Source organism: Parus major, chromosome 14, assembly GCF_001522545.3.
Source record: "Parus major isolate Abel chromosome 14, Parus_major1.1, whole genome shotgun sequence".
NCBI lineage: Eukaryota > Metazoa > Chordata > Aves > Passeriformes > Paridae > Parus > Parus major.
Genome location: NC_031783.1, coordinates 7,163,216 through 7,181,134, shown reverse-complemented (window position 1 = coordinate 7,181,134; position 17,919 = coordinate 7,163,216). Strand labels below are relative to the sequence as shown.

General features: G+C 36.2%; 1 protein-coding gene across 8 annotated transcripts in view; it reads left to right on the top strand.

The window, feature by feature from the left end:
• Positions 1–17,919, top strand: part of SNX29 (sorting nexin 29) — a 111,536-nt gene that overhangs the window by 23,171 nt on the left and 70,446 nt on the right. For all 8 annotated transcript variants that reach the window (XR_004499488.1, XM_033518017.1, XM_033518020.1 and 5 more), the window contains 5 exons: positions 687–805; positions 3,991–4,072; positions 4,567–4,649; positions 11,769–11,832; positions 13,088–13,216. Coding sequence is in view for 7 of the 8 variants with exons in the window: in XM_033518017.1 (XP_033373908.1) it covers positions 687–805; positions 3,991–4,072; positions 4,567–4,649; positions 11,769–11,832; positions 13,088–13,216 (477 nt within the window). In the remaining variant the exon portion in view is untranslated. The remainder of the gene's footprint in view (positions 1–686; positions 806–3,990; positions 4,073–4,566; positions 4,650–11,768; positions 11,833–13,087; positions 13,217–17,919) is intronic.

The window sequence follows — 17,919 nt, the reverse complement described above, 5'->3', positions numbered from 1 at the left end:
TATGGGTACTGGCAAATTCATGTGTTGAACTGAACTCTAGATTCTCTCTCATTATTCTTTTTTCCCCTGTCCTTATTCCTCCTCTCCCACCTTTTTTTTTTCTTTTTTTTTTTTTTTCCCTTCTTCTTTTTTTCTTTTTTACTGTTTAAGCAATATGGGCCACTGCAGTGATGATATTTTGCTTCTAAGTTTCACTGAAATCCCAAATTTTGAGATTTCAGACTTCTTGTTTTCCTTGAAGTTCTCAGTTGTTAAAACTTTGGTGTGATACAGCCAGGCTATAATTCTGGCCTGCTTGATATTTCGTTGTTCTTAGTATGATAATGATTCTATTTTGGCTTCACAATAAAAATGTGTATTTTAAACGGAATAATCTTGTTACATCAGGGTGTAGAATGGTTCAACAAGGCAGAACAGAACTGAGAGAGAATAATTTTAGATACTAATATGCTTGCTTTATTTCTGACAGAAAGTCATTTAGAAAAAAAGGCAAGCACTGCTCGTCTCATCTGCTTTTGGAATGTCTGGTCTTTAATGAATTAATGTATGGCTGACCAAGAAATTGGCAGGCAGATGGAAATAAACATTTTTCTTGCAATGGTATCTCTGGAAGAAATATAAGCATTATGAACAGTAATACCAGCTATATAAATAGATTGGTTTGTTTGTTTGTTTGTTCTAAATAGGCCTCATGAAATAGTCACATGCAATTCCCAGCTATGCAGTTGGAGTCCTCTGCAGGTCCTGAATGATGACTCAGATGTTCTATTTCCTGTCAGTGCTGTTGGCTCTTACTCCCAAACAGGTGGGCATTTCAATTCACAGAATTCCAGCAACCTTTATTCTAACACAGGACAATGGTAAGAAATAACAGGGTTGTACAGACACAGGAGATACTGCACAAATGGGATAAAAAGTTCAAATTTATTCTTGTTCTGAATCAGAGTTTTCCATCTGAGTAGTTGCTTAGTTAAGGGGGAGTTACCAATGTCAAAATAAATGAGAGTTTCATTGGGATTAAGCTGTTGTCTTGTATTTTATGGAAGTTTAAGATAGTTGTATAAAAAATATGTATATCCATTTTCTAGATACCACTGAGCTGCAAGAAGCTCCAAGTGTGTTTGAGAAGTTGGATTCAAATTACTCTTGACAGATTGGAGAGCAGCTGGAAGCAGTTCAATAGAAGCTGTTAACTGTTGAAATACAGGATAAGGAATGATTGACTAAGAAATACTTGCTTAGAAAAGGATATTGGGATCATAGAGTGGTTTGGGTTGGAAGGGATCTTCAGAGATCATTTTTTCTAAGACTGGCTTTCTGAGCTGTGACCACTAGTTGCCAGCTCACATCTAATTTTTCACATGCCAGTATAGTTTTCTGCAGGTTACAAGCTGATAGTGAATTAATAGAGCTGTGGACAAATGAGAGTGTCATTTGTAAATGTAAGCTCCATTGGCTCTGCTGTAGCCTCAGCTGCAGTGTTGTGTGCAGTGAGGGGCACTTCAAGAACGATGTGGACCATTTGAAGCAAGCAATAAAAATGGGTGAAGGGATGAAAAAGACCTGGTGCTTTTACAGTATCCATATTAGTACCAAAAACAGACAAAAAAATTCCACTAGCCCTCCCCTTCACCCTGTTGATATTTTTCTAGCTGTTCATAAAGCAGCATGAAAACTTTGGGTATACTCATTTGGGTTAATTTCACTGGACTTTGGGTATGCTCATTTCAGTGACCATTTAAAAACTTCTCAGTGATATGCAAATAATGTTTTAATTGTAGAGTATTTAATATTTTTTGTGTACACATTATGTGTCCAAGAGTTTAAATGGATTGAAGGCCTGTGAAAAAGTGTAATTCAGAATTCAGTTGTGTAAGTTCACTGAAAAAATTGTGAATCATAAAATAATGCTGCACTGCCCTCTGCTGTATTTAAAAATATGTACCTCATAAGAAATGCCAGTGGCTCCAAAAAAAAAAAAAAAAGAAAAGGACATTTTAATTTTTTTTTCTTGTGCTGCCATATTATGAAGGAATTGATTTAGAAAACGTTGAGTAATTTGTGGCATTGTGGTCTCTGTAAAACAGAAACTGTTGGGGAACATCCACAGGTTGCAATCTGAAATGTAAGAACACATTCCTGTTTATGGGGGATGGTGTGTGGAGTTAAAACTCACAGTTGCTGTCAGTAGATATCATGAGGCATCAGGAGCATGAGTTGGGGGTTTTGATCTGAAATCAAAAATCAGGAGTGCAAGCCAAGCCTGAGTTCTGGAGGCAGACGACCAGAGGACATCTGTATATACTTGTATGCATCTTAGCCATAGCTGTCCCAGGGGCTTACTCTTTCTAAGAACACACCAAAACCCCTTGTTTTGTGTTGCTTCCTCTCAGAGCTGTTTTGAATGCAATGCTCAGCCTACTAGAGGTGATCAACAGGCCCATTCAGATCACTTCTGGGCATGGGACAGATATTCTGTCCATCTTTGTGGTCTGTTATACAAGTGAGAGTGACAGAGCATTGGGCTGGTGAAAGAAGTCAGTTGATCAGTGCCAGGAAAGCCCCCCAGAGCCTGTTTTCTGCTCTCCTGGTCTCACCTCTGAACAGGAGGAGCTGCTGGAATGTGCAGGGAGGGCTGCACTAAGTGCCCATTGCACAACCCAATGCCAGCCAGTCAGGGACAGGGATACACAGGGATCCAGGCACCCTCTCCTCAGCCACACTGACTATTTGCTGAGATTGAAAGCTGCCTTAGGCACTTGTTTGCTTGACTCTGGGAGTTGCACTTCTGCTGGATGAATGATGTCAGAAGGAAATGCATTAGCTTATTCTGAGGGCAGTCCAGCCCACTATCTGGCAAGCTCATTATTATCCTGGTATTTTTGTTAAAACATGCTTAATGAGCTTTTATAAAATACATAGTTTAACCCAATATTTTTGTTTATGGGTCTTAATACCAATAAATAACACACACACACACATACATATGTTTATTTGAAATATCATAATCTATAGTGTTGTATGTTAATATGTATTTTCAGTATTAATCTGTTGGAGTGCTCCAGGGATGTGTCAGGGCATATCATATCTCCATGTAACTAGAAATGAGAAAGCCTCTGTCAAAGTGCAGTTGCTTGTAACAAAAATGGAGTATGTATTTTAGGATCTGAGCTTCAGTAAACTCTACAGCTTCAAAAATAAATTTTCTCCTCCATAGACTTTCTGATATAAATCTATTTCCCATTAATTTATTTTCTAAAAATTTCTGCTTTTTAAATATGTTCTATTTAGGATTGTCTTATAGTAACTTTGTAGCCCTTGCATAGTGAGATGCAGAACACATCAATAAAATATGATTTTTGTTTGTTTCCACCTGAGCTTTCTTAATGACAGGCTCAGTGATGTGGATGTTTTGCTGCCGACAGTTGTGGATCTGTGGACAGATGCGCATTATTCATGCTTTTTAAACAGTATCTCATCTGTCGGATTCCTGATGCTTGGTACAGAGACGTAAGGAGCCAGAGAAAAGCCATGGTGCTCTCTTGGGAATACAGAAAGCGCTGGTGTCTTTGAAAGGTTTTGTGTGCTGGGGACTAACCACAATTCCTTCTTCTGCAAGTCACAACCAGATTTATAGTGAGCATGAAGTGTCATGAGGCACTTCAGCTCCAGGGGTTTATGCAAGTAACTTCAGGAAGAAGTCTCCTCATAGCTTTGCAACTCTGTGCATATCAAATATAATTTAGGAATTGTGCAATACTAATTTCTTTATGATGGCTGTGTTCCTAAGAGACTTGACAATCCTGCTCACATTCAGGGTCAATTTGCAGAAGCCAACTTTGGAGACAGAATTAAAAGTGTTTAAAAGCTTTAGCAAGTTGAGCAATTCTGTTTAATAATATAACTACCTAACTTTTGGATTTATGTTCTTGTTTTATTTTTTGAGTAGTGCAACCCAAAGAAAGCTAATGCTTGTGCATTTTACTTTAGATAACTTGGAGAATGGAGAGGGGCATGAACATGCTGTTCATCCGGTAGAACTGGTTCCAAGGAGAGCTGATCTTCCTTACAGGTATGTGCCAAATATGTTTGTCCTAAAAGAAAAAAACCTTCACCCTTAAGCTGCTAACTTATTGTTACCTAATGTATTTAGTACTGGAAAACCAACTACTCATGAGGGTACTTCTGGATATGTTAGGAAAGACAAATGCAAAAATCGTACAATTGCCTTTTTTGCATAGTTTCATACACTGAACTTTTCCTAATTATCTGGAAGAAGTCACTTAATCGTGTCAAATAACAGACTTGGCCTCTTGGTTTTGAAAAAAGGTTTTATGTTGTTTTTTGTTATTTTTTTACTATATTCTCCATAGCCTTTTAATTCGGAATTTTTGTGTGTTTGCTTAAATCAGTCTCCCAGGAGATACATTAAAAGATTGCTCAAAATATTTTAATTAAATATGGGTGAATAGGATAACAATTGTAGTTTCTGGAATGTTTTTTTCTTAAGTTTTGAATTCAGGATTTTGTTTTCATATATTGATTATAGTGTGCTTTTATGACTAGAGTGGAAGTCAGTCCTCCAGCTCAAGTGAATACTTTAAGCAGTATGTTGCCTTCAGCCACTGTGCCAGAATCCATGACAATTAGTAAGTACTTCCTTGATGTATCTGGATTGATGGAAATAACTTTGAAAGTCCTGTATCTCCTATTTTTCTTTTGATAAAATCTGCGTAGAGAGTCATAGAGCACTTAATTTCTGATGTGCTGGTCATGTTAGTAATAACTGCCCTAAAATGATGTTTGTATTGGCAGGTTATGCTTCATTGCAGCTGATATATCCTTAAATTAAACGTGGCTTCAATAGTTAAATGAAAAATAATGATTTGATCAACATATTTAAATTTCTACAAATTCTGAAAACACTGATGGTTGTTTCTGATGTAGTCTTGCTTATTTTGCCTGTTTTCCTTAATGGCTAGTCAGAAACAAACAGACAAACCCCACTCTTTCTGTGATTTTGATATGAAAATCTACTCCAAACGTTAATAGGGGCTTTCATATACAAAAACTTGAGTTAAGATTAAGCAGGAGGACAGTCATGTTTCAGTGGTATTAAGAGCAGAGCTGGACAGGATAAAATAGTCTTTGCTGCAGAGATAGATTAATAGAAGCACAGGCAGTTGGTTTATCACATACTTGATCTTTTTTCTTTGCATGCTCTTGTAGAACAAAGACTTAATTCTTAAACTGAGTGTCTAAGCTTGTAAGCCAGTATGTGTTTATGTTCCTCACTGTACAGATTGTTCTGTAACTGAAATGGCTTTGTTCCTAAACCTCTTGGGTGTGTGTTTGTTTCTTCTTATAAATTTCAATATGTACAAGTTTTAAATTATGACATTTGGGAAGTTAGAAGTGATGCAGCCAAGATTCTTTTCTGCAGTTGATTCATGCAATCATCAAAATGAATGAAATCTTAAAATATTCTAATCTCATTTTCTAAAGCTATATTCAAATGCTGTATCAACCTGTGTTAAAGGAGATAAAACAAGCATTTTCCCTGGGCAGTGTTTCAGGCTCTGGCACTGGTCTGCTGATTGAGCTTTACAGAGCTGAAAAATCCTTTCTTGCAAAGTATGTCATGAAGTGGCAAACTAGGGATTTCTAGGAGCTGTAACTGAAGTGTGGAAAGGACTTACCGTTATTTGCTGCAGTGTCACTTTGGTCACCAGATAGTCTCTGCTGATGTTATTCCTACAACAGCCTTTTGTTATTACTTATTTCTCAGGGAATTGCACAGGGAAGTTTTCTGGTGCCCCTGCACTCTATTAATTCTGCTCTTTGTAGGGGAGTCAGGTACCAGCAGGGGCCGCAGTTGGTCTCCTTCAGTTGCTCAGTTATTTCCCAGTGTAGGTTAAGACAGCCATAAAATAGAAAGAAAATCTCAATACTTAGCAATTTGTAAATGAAATGAAAACACAGGATCAACAGAAGCATGCACACTATCATTAGTTTCCCAGTTCAGAGAAGGCTTTGGTGAAAGGAAGGGTGGGAAGCATGTGAAACCCATCTATAATGTCAGTAGAACACCTAGTAAATAATCATAATTATAATTAAAATTCAGCTGACTATACATTTATCAAATTAGTGAATACCTTTATAATAGATGATCCTGGGTATGTTGAATGAAAATGCCTTTTTCAAGTTTATTGTTATTGGTTGTAGATTCTCTACAGGAGAGGAATTCAATGCTATGACAAAGTCAGACACTGAAGCTCTTTCTCTCTTGCAATTAGCAGAAGAATTATTAAATGCTGAGGCTTATAGCTTGGTTGCATAGCAACTGATTCTAACACATCAGGCAAGAAAAATGGAATGCAGTAGTGCAGTGAGAAAAGCTGTGAGGTCTCCAGTGACTGGATTTTTGTGTTTCTTACTACTGAAGACAAAGCCTGAAATGGATTTTTAAAAATTTATATTATTTTCTTGCTTTTGTTCCAACTTATTAGTATAGTACTAAACTTCTCTTACTTCTTTTGATATGCAGGCTATAAAGTTATGAGAAGCTGTAATTTTAAAGCTTAAAATTTCTGCCATTTAAAATTATTTTCCTGAATTATGTCCCATGCATTTGTAAGATACAGGTTAACTTAGCAGCAGATACGTCTCAGAAAATACTAATACCACTCAAGAGAAATCCACAGAACTTTGCTGTTTATGTCAGGCATAATTTGAAAACTGTCCCTGCTTTTCAGGTTGTTTTGTCATAACCAAGTTTATAAAGAATTAAGCTGGTCAGAAGTTTTCTATTTATGCATCTACTCTACTATGTAATTTTTAGTTTTTAAGGAAAAAAATTTATCTTTATCTTATTATACTTGAATCACAAACAACACTGTTTCAAGAGTTGCTATTGGAAGAGAAGATTGTATTTTCAGCATTATTTTTCACCAGAATAATCTGTCCTACTAGCACAAGTCTCCCCATGTTGTTTTTTGCAGTAGAAAAAAAAATTAAGTTCCAAAACATTCATTTTAGAAGATTGCTACTTGTGTTTCTTCTTTACAAGGTTCTTTTATTATAGTACTATTTTTAGGAAATAATTGGTAATTTAGTTTTTTCATTATCATTTTCTTCAGTTTTTAAAACTGGGCTTAACCACAAAGGTTAGAAAGGTTGTAACATTGTACATCATTCCATTTTTTTCTTATATTCTTGAGAAATCCCCAAGCTTTTCATGATCACTAAAGAACTTTACTGAATAATCAAACCTCTATGTTATATTCTTAGCCTGGTTGTGTAAGTGAACATGGTGTATGTTTTTGTATTTGCTGTGTCCTCTAAATAGCTGCTGACCTGTAGCAAAACCTGCTGTTCTGTAACCCAGGTGCCACAGGTTACTAAATTCTTGTGTCTTCTTTGAAAGCACAGCTGTGAGAGGAGGGTCTTTGTATTTCATCAGGGAGAGGAAAGCTGCAGTTTACTTTATATACTTGGTTCTCACCAGGCCTCTTCTATGCAGTAGAAGGCAAACACAATTTGTTTCCTACTAAAATTTGCCCTGTGAGTAGTGACATGACAGGATAATATTTACAAGATTTTTGAGCACTAAATTAAGCCTTTAAAGGCAGTATTCATGTAGGCAGCTTAGGGAGCATCAAGCCCTTTATGTCTTTAAAGGTCAGACTTCTGATTTAAGATGTAACTAGTCTGCTGGAAGTCTTATTTGTCTCTGAAAATATCTGTGTAAATTTTCACTCATGAAAAAAAAAATATTCCTGTAAACTGCTCCCAGCCCACCCTGATATTCTATCTGCAGGATTGCAGAGGAGGCTGCATGACCTTGTGTACTCTGAGGGATGATTTCACTTACAGCTCATTCTTCACAACAGGTGATTGCAAATCATACTTCTCCAATCTTTGGCTAAATAGCAGAAGAGTTGTGAAACTTATGACTTTTCTGGAGGTTGTTGGAAACTGGCAGGTGTTTCTCAAAGCATTATATATTCCATGCTCTGTGACCTTATGAAAGCTTTCTAGAAGCTAGATTTTGCATGAAGTATAGAATGGAATTAAAAATTTTTTTTAGAGCATATATTCACTTCATGAATATTAGGCACCACAGATTAATAACAGCAATTAAAGAATATTGTTAGTGCTTGAAAAAGTGAAGTTTAATATGAAAAAATTAGTACATTCCTTAATTTTTATATTACCTTTTTTTTTTTTTCTGATGAAGAATGGTTTGGAATTATTGGTTTGTACATGGGAATTTTTTTTTCAAGGAGTTGTTGCAAAACTATTTCTTAGGAAAAACTTCACTAGTTATCATCTTATCTCTGTCTTTATGGAACTCAGGTTATCACTTCACTGTTAGATATATTGGTGTTGAATGCTGATCCTTAACAACAGTAACATATTGTCTTTCATTAATATTACTTTACAGAACTTAAATGTCATCAAGCACAAAACAGCTCAGAAGTAGGACATAAAGTCTAACATGAAACACTTTTCCAAAGTAGGAATACTTGGCCATATTCCCACGATTTTATTAAAAAAATAAAAAAATAATAATAAAAAATAATAGGAATGGGGGAGAAAGACTGAGGTTGCACAGTCCAGAAATCAGAAAATGCCAAATTTATGGTTGCTGCTACAGCCCTGACTTTTTTTTTTTTAAAATTTATTCCCTTTTCTAACCCACACAATGTATGAGACATAAGTCTGCTGGAAAAATTAGGTTATGATCATATGCTCATCTTGGAGGAAAGTGTAAGAGACAGACAAAAGCTCATGAACTGGGGGTGTTCTGGCAGCTTTGAAGGGAACCTGCTGTAGTGTATGATTCTGGATTTCCTTTATGTTCAGCTGACTGCTCTGACATGCTGCTGAAATTTTTCAGGAAGCGTAAGTGAAAGTAAGAAATTACAGTTTTTGAAAGTTTTAAATATTATACCTGAATTAAATAGGATGGTTTCCTTTTAGTTCTACTCAGTTCCTTGCTTCAAAAGATCATGAAATTAAAGTTTCTGATTTTTTTACTTGGTAAATTTTTACTCATTTAATTACACTAATAATGTTTTACTCTTTTGTATTTACTATGGATAGAGAGGTTAAAGAAATGTTGATGATAAACTGTATAGTTCTTGGATTTGTTTTGAGTAATTTATAGAAAATATGACTCCTTAATACTCATCACTTCAAGAAGATACAGCAGAGCTATAGCCATGGAGCAATCTTGCTGCTCAGGTAGGCATGGACTGGACCAACCTTCTTGGAATTCCAGTTTCTCAGCCCAAACTGGTGGTCTCTGTTGATGCTTTTGTCCACACCTCCACTGGTACCTGTAATTGAGCTAAATTGGAAAGAAATACTGAGTATGAAATGTGTTTACATTTGTGATCCTAAATTAAGCATTGATTTTTGCCTTATATGTGATAATGAAATTAGGAGTTTCTGCTTTGTTGTGTCTCTATAGTATTGTCATTTCCATGACTCTCAGAAAAATGAGGCAAATGGAAATAAGTAAGCAATTTAAAGTCATCTGTTTCAAGAGGCTTTTTTTCTTCCTCTTTTGTGCAAACTACGGTCTTTAGCAGAATCTGCTTTTGTGCTCTGTTTGTGTGTGTGTGTGGGAGAGGGGAGTGAGAAAAGATGGGATTTCAGGTATCAACTCATGCAGAAGATTCTGGATGGAATAAGGGAAAGAAGATTAAGTTATTATGCAAGTTAAGGTTACAATTTGAATAGGCTGGTAAAATTGAAATAATGAAGACAATTTATAATAGCTTAGCTGTATAAATGTTAATAAATCAGTAGACATTAAAACACCGAGTACACACACAGGCAGTTGCTGCAGAGTGGGCACCCCGTGCCAAGTGCAGAGTCGTGTCTGAGCAGCAACAGCTTTAATTTATTCAGAGTTAGAGACATAACAACTCTGCAACAACAGCAACGACTTGTTGATCGTGCACTATCATATTTTAATGGCACACTTAAAGTATTTAAAATGCCATTGGCTTGATGCGTCCTTGAGGGGGATTCTGAATTCAACATTTCAGTTCAAGAGCTTTATTTTGTTATGGAGTGTTACTGTACAGAAAATTTACCATGGATCATTTTGCCTGTGTTATTTATTTGTATGATGCTCTAACACTTCCTGGATTATTCAGTTTTCCTCATCCATAGAGCAATTGTTTATTTCACAAATAGGCTGATGGATTGTGGTCCCTTGTGCTAGTATTTAATACCCAGAAATTTCACTATTTCACTTTCAGTTTTTCTATGAGATTTGGATTTTTTTTTCAAGATTGCATAAAATATGCTAAGTTACTGTAGAAAACTAATTATTCTTTCTGTGCTGAATTAATAAAGTGCAAACTTCCTCTAATGACATACTGAAATGTTTCTTTTTAATGCCATTTAGCTCTTAAGGTGTAATATAGGTATTATGGAATGGGCAGAAAAAATATCATCTGCTTTCTCCCTGGCCAAAGGTGCAGGAATGTTTTGGAAAAAAATCTAGCATGAAGAAATTTGGGTTGGCTAATTTCAAATGATAGGAGGGCCCTGCTGAACCCTTCAGTCCTGCAAGGATGGCATTTATCTGTAGATTACTAAGGCTAGACTGGAATCATGATGTCTGCAGCACTGACTGATACATTTGATTAACATGATAAAATCTTTTACATTTTGTCTACTACTAGAGTTTGTCAGACTCCATCTGGCCGATAGGACAATGTTAAGTTTTTGTTAAATAGGAAAAAAACTTCTGTAAATATAGAAAATATTAAGAAAGGTATAGGTAATTCTGTGAACTAAATGTAATGGGGAAAGAAGTTGTCCAGTGACTTTGCTTCCTTGAAGAAATCAAGTAATACCAGTTCTGTTAGTATGTTTTCAGTAAAAGCAAACAAAATTTACTGGCATCTGCATTGAATACTTGCAGAAGAGAGTTGGCTGATTTATTATATATAAACATTTCAGTTAAGTGTTGGGAGAGATGGTTTAATAAAATTGTGTCCTTGCAGCACTCATAAAATTATCGATTAGCATGTGTGAAATTGTTAATGACATTTTTAAAGCTGACACTTTTCTGTATGGTATTTGTGTGCTCTGATATCATGTTAAACCCAACCAAAAGGAAATCTTTAAAAATTCTAAAATTCTGTCAGGTGGTTTTTTTTTTTTTTTTTTTTCCTCTTAATTTTTGTTCTTGATTTAATGATGGAAAGCATTTTTAAGGTATTTCTAAAAAAATAGAAACGATTTTATAGGAAATTACAAGGTTCAGAAAGCTCATCATCTTTAGGGCTGAACTTGAGAAGAAATGCCATGAGGAAGTAATGACATGATCTCTATTCCCTGTAGCAGTTATTTCCTGTGTCAGGATTTACAGGCAGGAGAAGAAGCAATTTGGAGAAGTAACAGTGTATCTCATTAATATGCATGTGGTGAAAAGGTGCATTCTGCCCTGCATCTGTGGTGAAAACAAAACAGCTGCAAGCACAGGCACACTTGTAAACATTGGCATTAAAGCCAGATGCAGATTAATTTGATTTGATCAATACTTCTGATGCAGTTTTAAATAACAATGCTTTTGAAAGATTGCTCAAATTAGTGATGAGATTAAGAGCATTTTTATGTGCTTTGCTGAATAGCAAATGATGTTGGCATCATCTTAAGTGTGCTGCCTGCGTACATGACTTCTAGATCTGAAATGAGCAAAATGTACACAGACATTAATCCTTTTTGTTCCTTCTTCTTAGATGAACTTCGTCAAGCTATTGTGGCCATGATGAATAGAAAGGATGAACTGGAAGAGCAGAATAGGTAGTTTGCTTTTTTTTGTCAAGAGGGACTATAACTTTAAAAAAAAAAATCTGTTCTTGAATACAAGCTGTCCATACTGTAAAGCTATACATAGTATTTATGTAGCCTTTTTTATGTATATATTATTTTTTCTGTGAAAGATTAACTTAATAATTCTATTCAACTATTTGACTGTTGATACTGAAGAATAGTGTTTTGAGGGCTGCTTTTTGCTTTCAGTTTGAATTAGGAAATTCTTAGTATCTTGGGAACTTTGCAGTTGTAGTTTCTTCAAAGCCAAACCTTACAGCCAGAGGATTCTGAAGCTCTCTTAAGATAGCTTTCCAAATGAGCAAAAGTTTCAAATATTCAGAAAATTTCTAGTTTTGCCCTTCTGGTGAAGAAGTGATGTAGGATGGCTGACAATGTAATGCTGAAAGTGACTTTCGTTTCTGACTGTCTTTATGTTCACTTGGGGCAAAGTGATGATGCTAATATAGAAATGATCAGTTGCTTATATAAAATGCTATCAAACATACTTTCTATTTATTTAGTTTATTGAAACACATAGATAAATGAAAATGCAAATGTATTCAATGCTTCAGTAGGGCTATTTTGGTAATTCATATTTTCCTATAGGTATTTTGGTTTTTTTAATGCTGAGCCTACCAACAGTTCCTATTTTCCTTCCTCCTATTCTTCCCACTCCCATAATTGCAAGTTATTGCTTCATTCAGCTTTGTGGGCTTTTTTGGCAGAAGGACCAGGATGCTTTGGATTTTACCATTATGCATCGTGCTGACCTTTGCTATCTCATCAAGGGTTTTTACACAGAGGTCTGTGGCAGTGCACTTGGCAGAGACAAGAGCCCTGCCTGTCTTGCTATAAATATATTGCTTATAGATTATTCCCAAGATGTATGGACTTGCACTAAAGTATTGAAAACAGCTTACAAGCTTTTTTAAAAAACAAATTCTTTCTGCATACTGGTACAGTGGATCCCATAATAGGTTGTGCTTTGGGCTTGTTGGCAAAATAGTAATACAAATTAATATTAAGCATTTGCAACTGCTTTTTCCTTGTAGCTTTTCATATCTTCATATATCTTCATATCTTAACATAATCAAATCAGGTGAATTTATTAAATTGAATAATGAAATTTTAGGATGACATCAGTGGTATCATTCAGGCAACCTCCTCTGTGATTCTTTGAGTATACTCTAATTATCAGGTAGTGTGTGCAATGTTCTAAAGAGAGGCTGTTGCCTTCCTGCAGATCCCTGCGAAATCTGCTTGATGCAGAGATGGAGCATTCTGCAGCACTGAGGCAGGAGATGGAGAACTGCAGAAGGAAGGTGGCAGAGCAGGAAGAGCGACATGCCACCAAAGTCCAAGCCTTGGCACGGTAAGAAGTGCTGAAAATGTCTCAAAAAGTAACTACAGGGGAACAAGGGAAAACATTTCCAAGTAGCTAAGTTTGCAGAACAGAAGTGATTTAGGACTAAAAATCTGATTGTAAGCAATAGCTGTTACTAAACAATATCAGCAAGTAAGTACCCAGTTCTGAAGTGGTGCAGCTGTTTTTCCCACAGCTCCAGGAAGGTCAGCTGGAACAGGTTTCTCAGGACCATTTCAAGTCAGGTTTTGAATATCTGCACAGATGGAGACTCCCCAGCCCCTTTGGGCAGCTCTGTTAGCAGTGATTTGTTGGCAGTGCTGTTCCTAGTGGACTCCAGGCTGCTCTTGGCTTGCTTTGCCATGGAGGATGTTGAAGGCTCGTGCTCAGCTGCCTGTCCCTCAGGGCTCCTAGCTCTTCCTCTACAGAGCTGTTTTCCAGCTGGAGGGGTTATCTGGGTGTCCTAAGCTATTTCTCCCCGAATGCAGGTCTCTGCATTTACCCTTGTTGAACTTCACAGACATTTTCTGAGTCCAGCTCTCCAGCCTGTCCCTCTGGATGGCAGCACAGCCACACAGTGTCCCTGTTCCTGATTTGTGCTGTCTGTGACCTTGCTGAGGGTGTGCTGGCCCTGCATCCAGGTGATGTTAAAGTGTTAAACAGCATTGGCCCCAGTATTGAGTTGCCTCCAGCTTGACTTTGTGCTACAGTGAAATTGAAAGAATTTTAACCCACTCCTTGTCTAAATGGGATTCAGCTTAAGAAAGACTTTTGAAGGTAAATGCTGCTATAGTAGTGTGATTTACTTCTTACAATGCAAAATAAGCTCTAGAGTAACCATGATGTGTAAGATCTTGGGGGTGATTCATGTGTTTAGTAAACAACAAATAATCCAAGAGTTAAATAATCTGCCTTACCCAGAGAGAGGTGTTTCTTTTCTGCATGCACAGGCACAGTGTGTTTAGTGTCAATCACAAACCACAGCTGAGATTCCTTTAAGCTTTTTATTGCCTATTTGAAAATGATAAATATAAACCTTTCTTAAAAATAAAAATATTTATGACCCTACTTATTCTGCTTTTGATGACACATCAAACCAGACTACTTGCTTTGAGGGAGGGAGAGATATGAATAAGTGGGTTTGACATTCATGTGCTGTAAGGCAACAGAGACAATGCAAAGACTTCATCATTTAATATTCATGTTTCAGGTTATAGGAGTTGTATATTCATATTTCTTTGACTCACTTCCCCCACAGTTTTAGAATTTGCAGTGACATATGGGTGAATCAGATATTTGTCATGCACGTACCTCTTTAAACAATAGATAAGGAGCTTTTATAACCAGACCTGAAAAGATGCTCATTTAGACTAACAAGGTATTTTTAAACAAGTCTATGTAATTCCTCTTATTGCTGTATGGATGTGTTGTGTTCATTGCTCTTCTGAAAGTTGGCTTGCCTTGTCATGTGATAAAAACAGTGTTGAGAGCTGCTGAGGCATGATAAATTCATGTGTCATCAGTTACTTTGGACTTGGGAGGTATTTCTTTAATGATTCACTGCAACTCATTTTCTAACATCCTAACACAAGAAACTTTGTGTGTAGTCTCTTTGTAATAAAGGCTTTTCTTCTAAAAGTTTTGTTGGTTCACTTTGTATGCTGTAGGTGATGCTGCTGCAATAATAAGAGTAGTAAATTTTAAAAATAAATAGTGTTTTAAACCAAGAAGTTGAGCAAGCTAAATAATCTAAAGAATTTGAAGTAACAAAATTTTGGAATTGCTTTGTGAGTGCTGCATAATACACTAGGTGAGTAAGAGGAAACTAAGTTTCAGCTATTTTGAAGTAGTGAAATCTCACTGTTTCCTTTGAAAACAATAGATCACATGACCAGAGTAGAAAACTTTCCTCGCTTGTAATGTTCTGAATATTTTAAGACAAGGGAAATCATTCACTAACAATCTGACTGTTGTGATTTGATGAATGAATATTTTTCAGATTATGAGAGCTGATATTTATGTGTGTCCCCAAAGCTCTTTTGAAGAATTTGACATAAATAGCTTCCTGAAGGCTTTGAGAACACAAATTTCAGTGACACATCAGTCAGTGCTGAAATGATGGCTTCTGGAAATCTGCAATTATTCAGCTGTTCTCCTGGACTCTCCCAAGAGTCCTTGGCCTCCCAGAAAAAATGCTAGTTTGCTGAAATACATTTTCCCAAGTTTCCCAGTTTCTCTTTGAAAAATGGAAGAAGTCTTAGGTCATCTTGATTTCAAGTAGTGGTGATCACATTGTTTCATGTGAAATACTTGAATAGCTCTTTCATTGCAGTTGCTATATTGTTCCAAAAGGAGCAGGCTCAGGTTCAACCTATTTGCTAGTCTTCTGATAGAATACACTCAGTAGTCCCTCTAGTATAATGTTGTCAGCTTGTTTTGTTTTGGTTTTTTTGGTATGGATTTTTTGGTTGGGTTTTTTATATTTTTGTTCTTGTCAATGAACCTTTCTTAAATTGCATGGACATATTGTGCCAGTGGCGTCTTGGCAATACTGAAGTTTTTTAATTGAAATTCTTTTTTTCTCTGTGGGATACTATTACACCCCTTTGCAAGGCAAAGGAATTTATTGACTTTGACTGTGAAATTGGATAATCTCAGATTGCATATTCTTAGACTATATTCAGCAATGTTGGAGGAAAGCATATTACAAAGGACAGGCCTTGTAGCAAGAAAAGCAGATAGAGAAGATGAAAATGCACTGTGTGGGGAAATGGGGGATGAGAATTTGGCTCTACCTTATCTTACACTTCTACATATGTCCTGTTTACTGTAGATTCTGTAACCTAGTATGCCTCTTCTATCTACTGTCTGTATTACTTACACCACATTGCTTTTGGATTTGGCATTTGCTGTTATTATGTTTTACAACACTTCTTTCACAGCCATAGCCCTTCAGTGATGGGTGAAATGATGTGTGGTACATCTTGAAATGATTCCATTACTTCCCTTAAGCAGCTTCTTACAGAGAGGAAAAAATATCTCTTATTCCTGCTTGTGAAAACTAATTTGAATATTCCTTTATTAAATGACTTTTTCTTCCTGCTTAGTTAGTTGGTGACATGTCACAAGTCATCAGTACCTCCTATACATGGGAAAAATTACTGGAAGTGGAAGTCATTTAGTAAGAGACAAAGGATCTTCCTAGAGGGAGCATGAGGGAGAAGTGAATGAAGAGGAATATTTGGTAGCAGGTATCAGTGAGGGCAGAAGGGGGAGAAGCATCTGTAGCATAAGGAGGAGGAAGGGGAAGAACTAAACAAGTTGAAAACCACCCCTCCATCTCTGAGCGAGCCCCCAGCCAGGGAAATGGTTTCAGTGATGGCCCTGCTTCAGCTGCAGCCCCAGCCCATGACAAGCAGTTAAGTTTAGAACATTGTTCCTTGTTGCAGTTTTTTCTGGAGATTGGTTTTATTATGTAATCTCATTTTATTTTGTACAGTTCAACTTCCACGTCTATGAGTAGCAGTTAAGATTTTCCTTATTTAATTGTATTTAATGACAATTAACTGTGATCTTGCACCTCCTAATAATAGAATCATTCAGGTTAGAAGACATCTCTGGAAGTCTTCTAGTTCAGCCCCTGCTTTAGACTCTAAATATTGTTGCAGGACATTGTTTATTTCAATTAATTCTTAATTCCTGCAGGTTCTTTTATTGTTTGGATATTTGACACATAGTTTGTTTGTTTTGTTTTATTTCATTATTCCCAATGCTGAATTTAGGAATAAGACACTTTTCTGGAGTAAGCTGCACAGAAAGCACTTGAAAGAATCTGATATTTGGGCCAGAAACTTAATTAAATTCAGGCCTCTATACTTGAGATACATGAAAAATTACTCTTCAAATTCTTTTCTTACCATGCTCATTTCACAGAAGCCCTGGACAATTTTTGTATCATTTTCAAGAAGCAGATGTGTGGTGGAGTTTTGTTCGGGTTTGTTTCTTTCTTTTTTCCTATTAAGATCTAAGAAAATAAAGTCCTATAAGGCCTCTTTGCAACAAAAGCTGAATGCTACATGTTCGTTCACTGGATGCAAAACAGGCAAGTACTTCCCAGTACTTGTGTGAGGCACTTGGTGTTTCCTAAATGCAAGCTTGTTCTATGCTGCTAAAAAAGAATTACCATTCTGACAGAAGTTTTGATTTTCTTTCAGAAAGGATTTCCTTAAATGCTAATTTAAAAATAATAAAATAGAGAGGAAGTGTCATTATTTTTGATCCAAAATTAGGCAGGGAGTTGAAGGTATTTGACAACTTACATTTATTATACAATTGATCATTCCTATGTATATGCTATAAAGCTTAATCAACAAAACTCACTATACCTGTGCTTTTGAGCAAAAAGAGTAATTTGTAGGAATACTACATTGTCATCCTCTATCATTGTCATTTTCCCCATATATCAGGTCATTTTACCATCCATCTTTCAGCTTATTAAATGGAAGTAGTGATCAGGCAGGGAAATTTTATTAGAAAATATTAGAAAATTCTGACTGGGCCATAGTATCCTGCTTTGAATTTCAGTCTTGTATCAAAAACCTTAAGTGAATAAAAGTCTTTCTCAACTTCATCTGTACTGCATCAACTTTAAGTCAATTTTAAGGCAAAGTAGTAAAATATGGATTTTTAAAAAATCCTGTCACAGTGCTGAC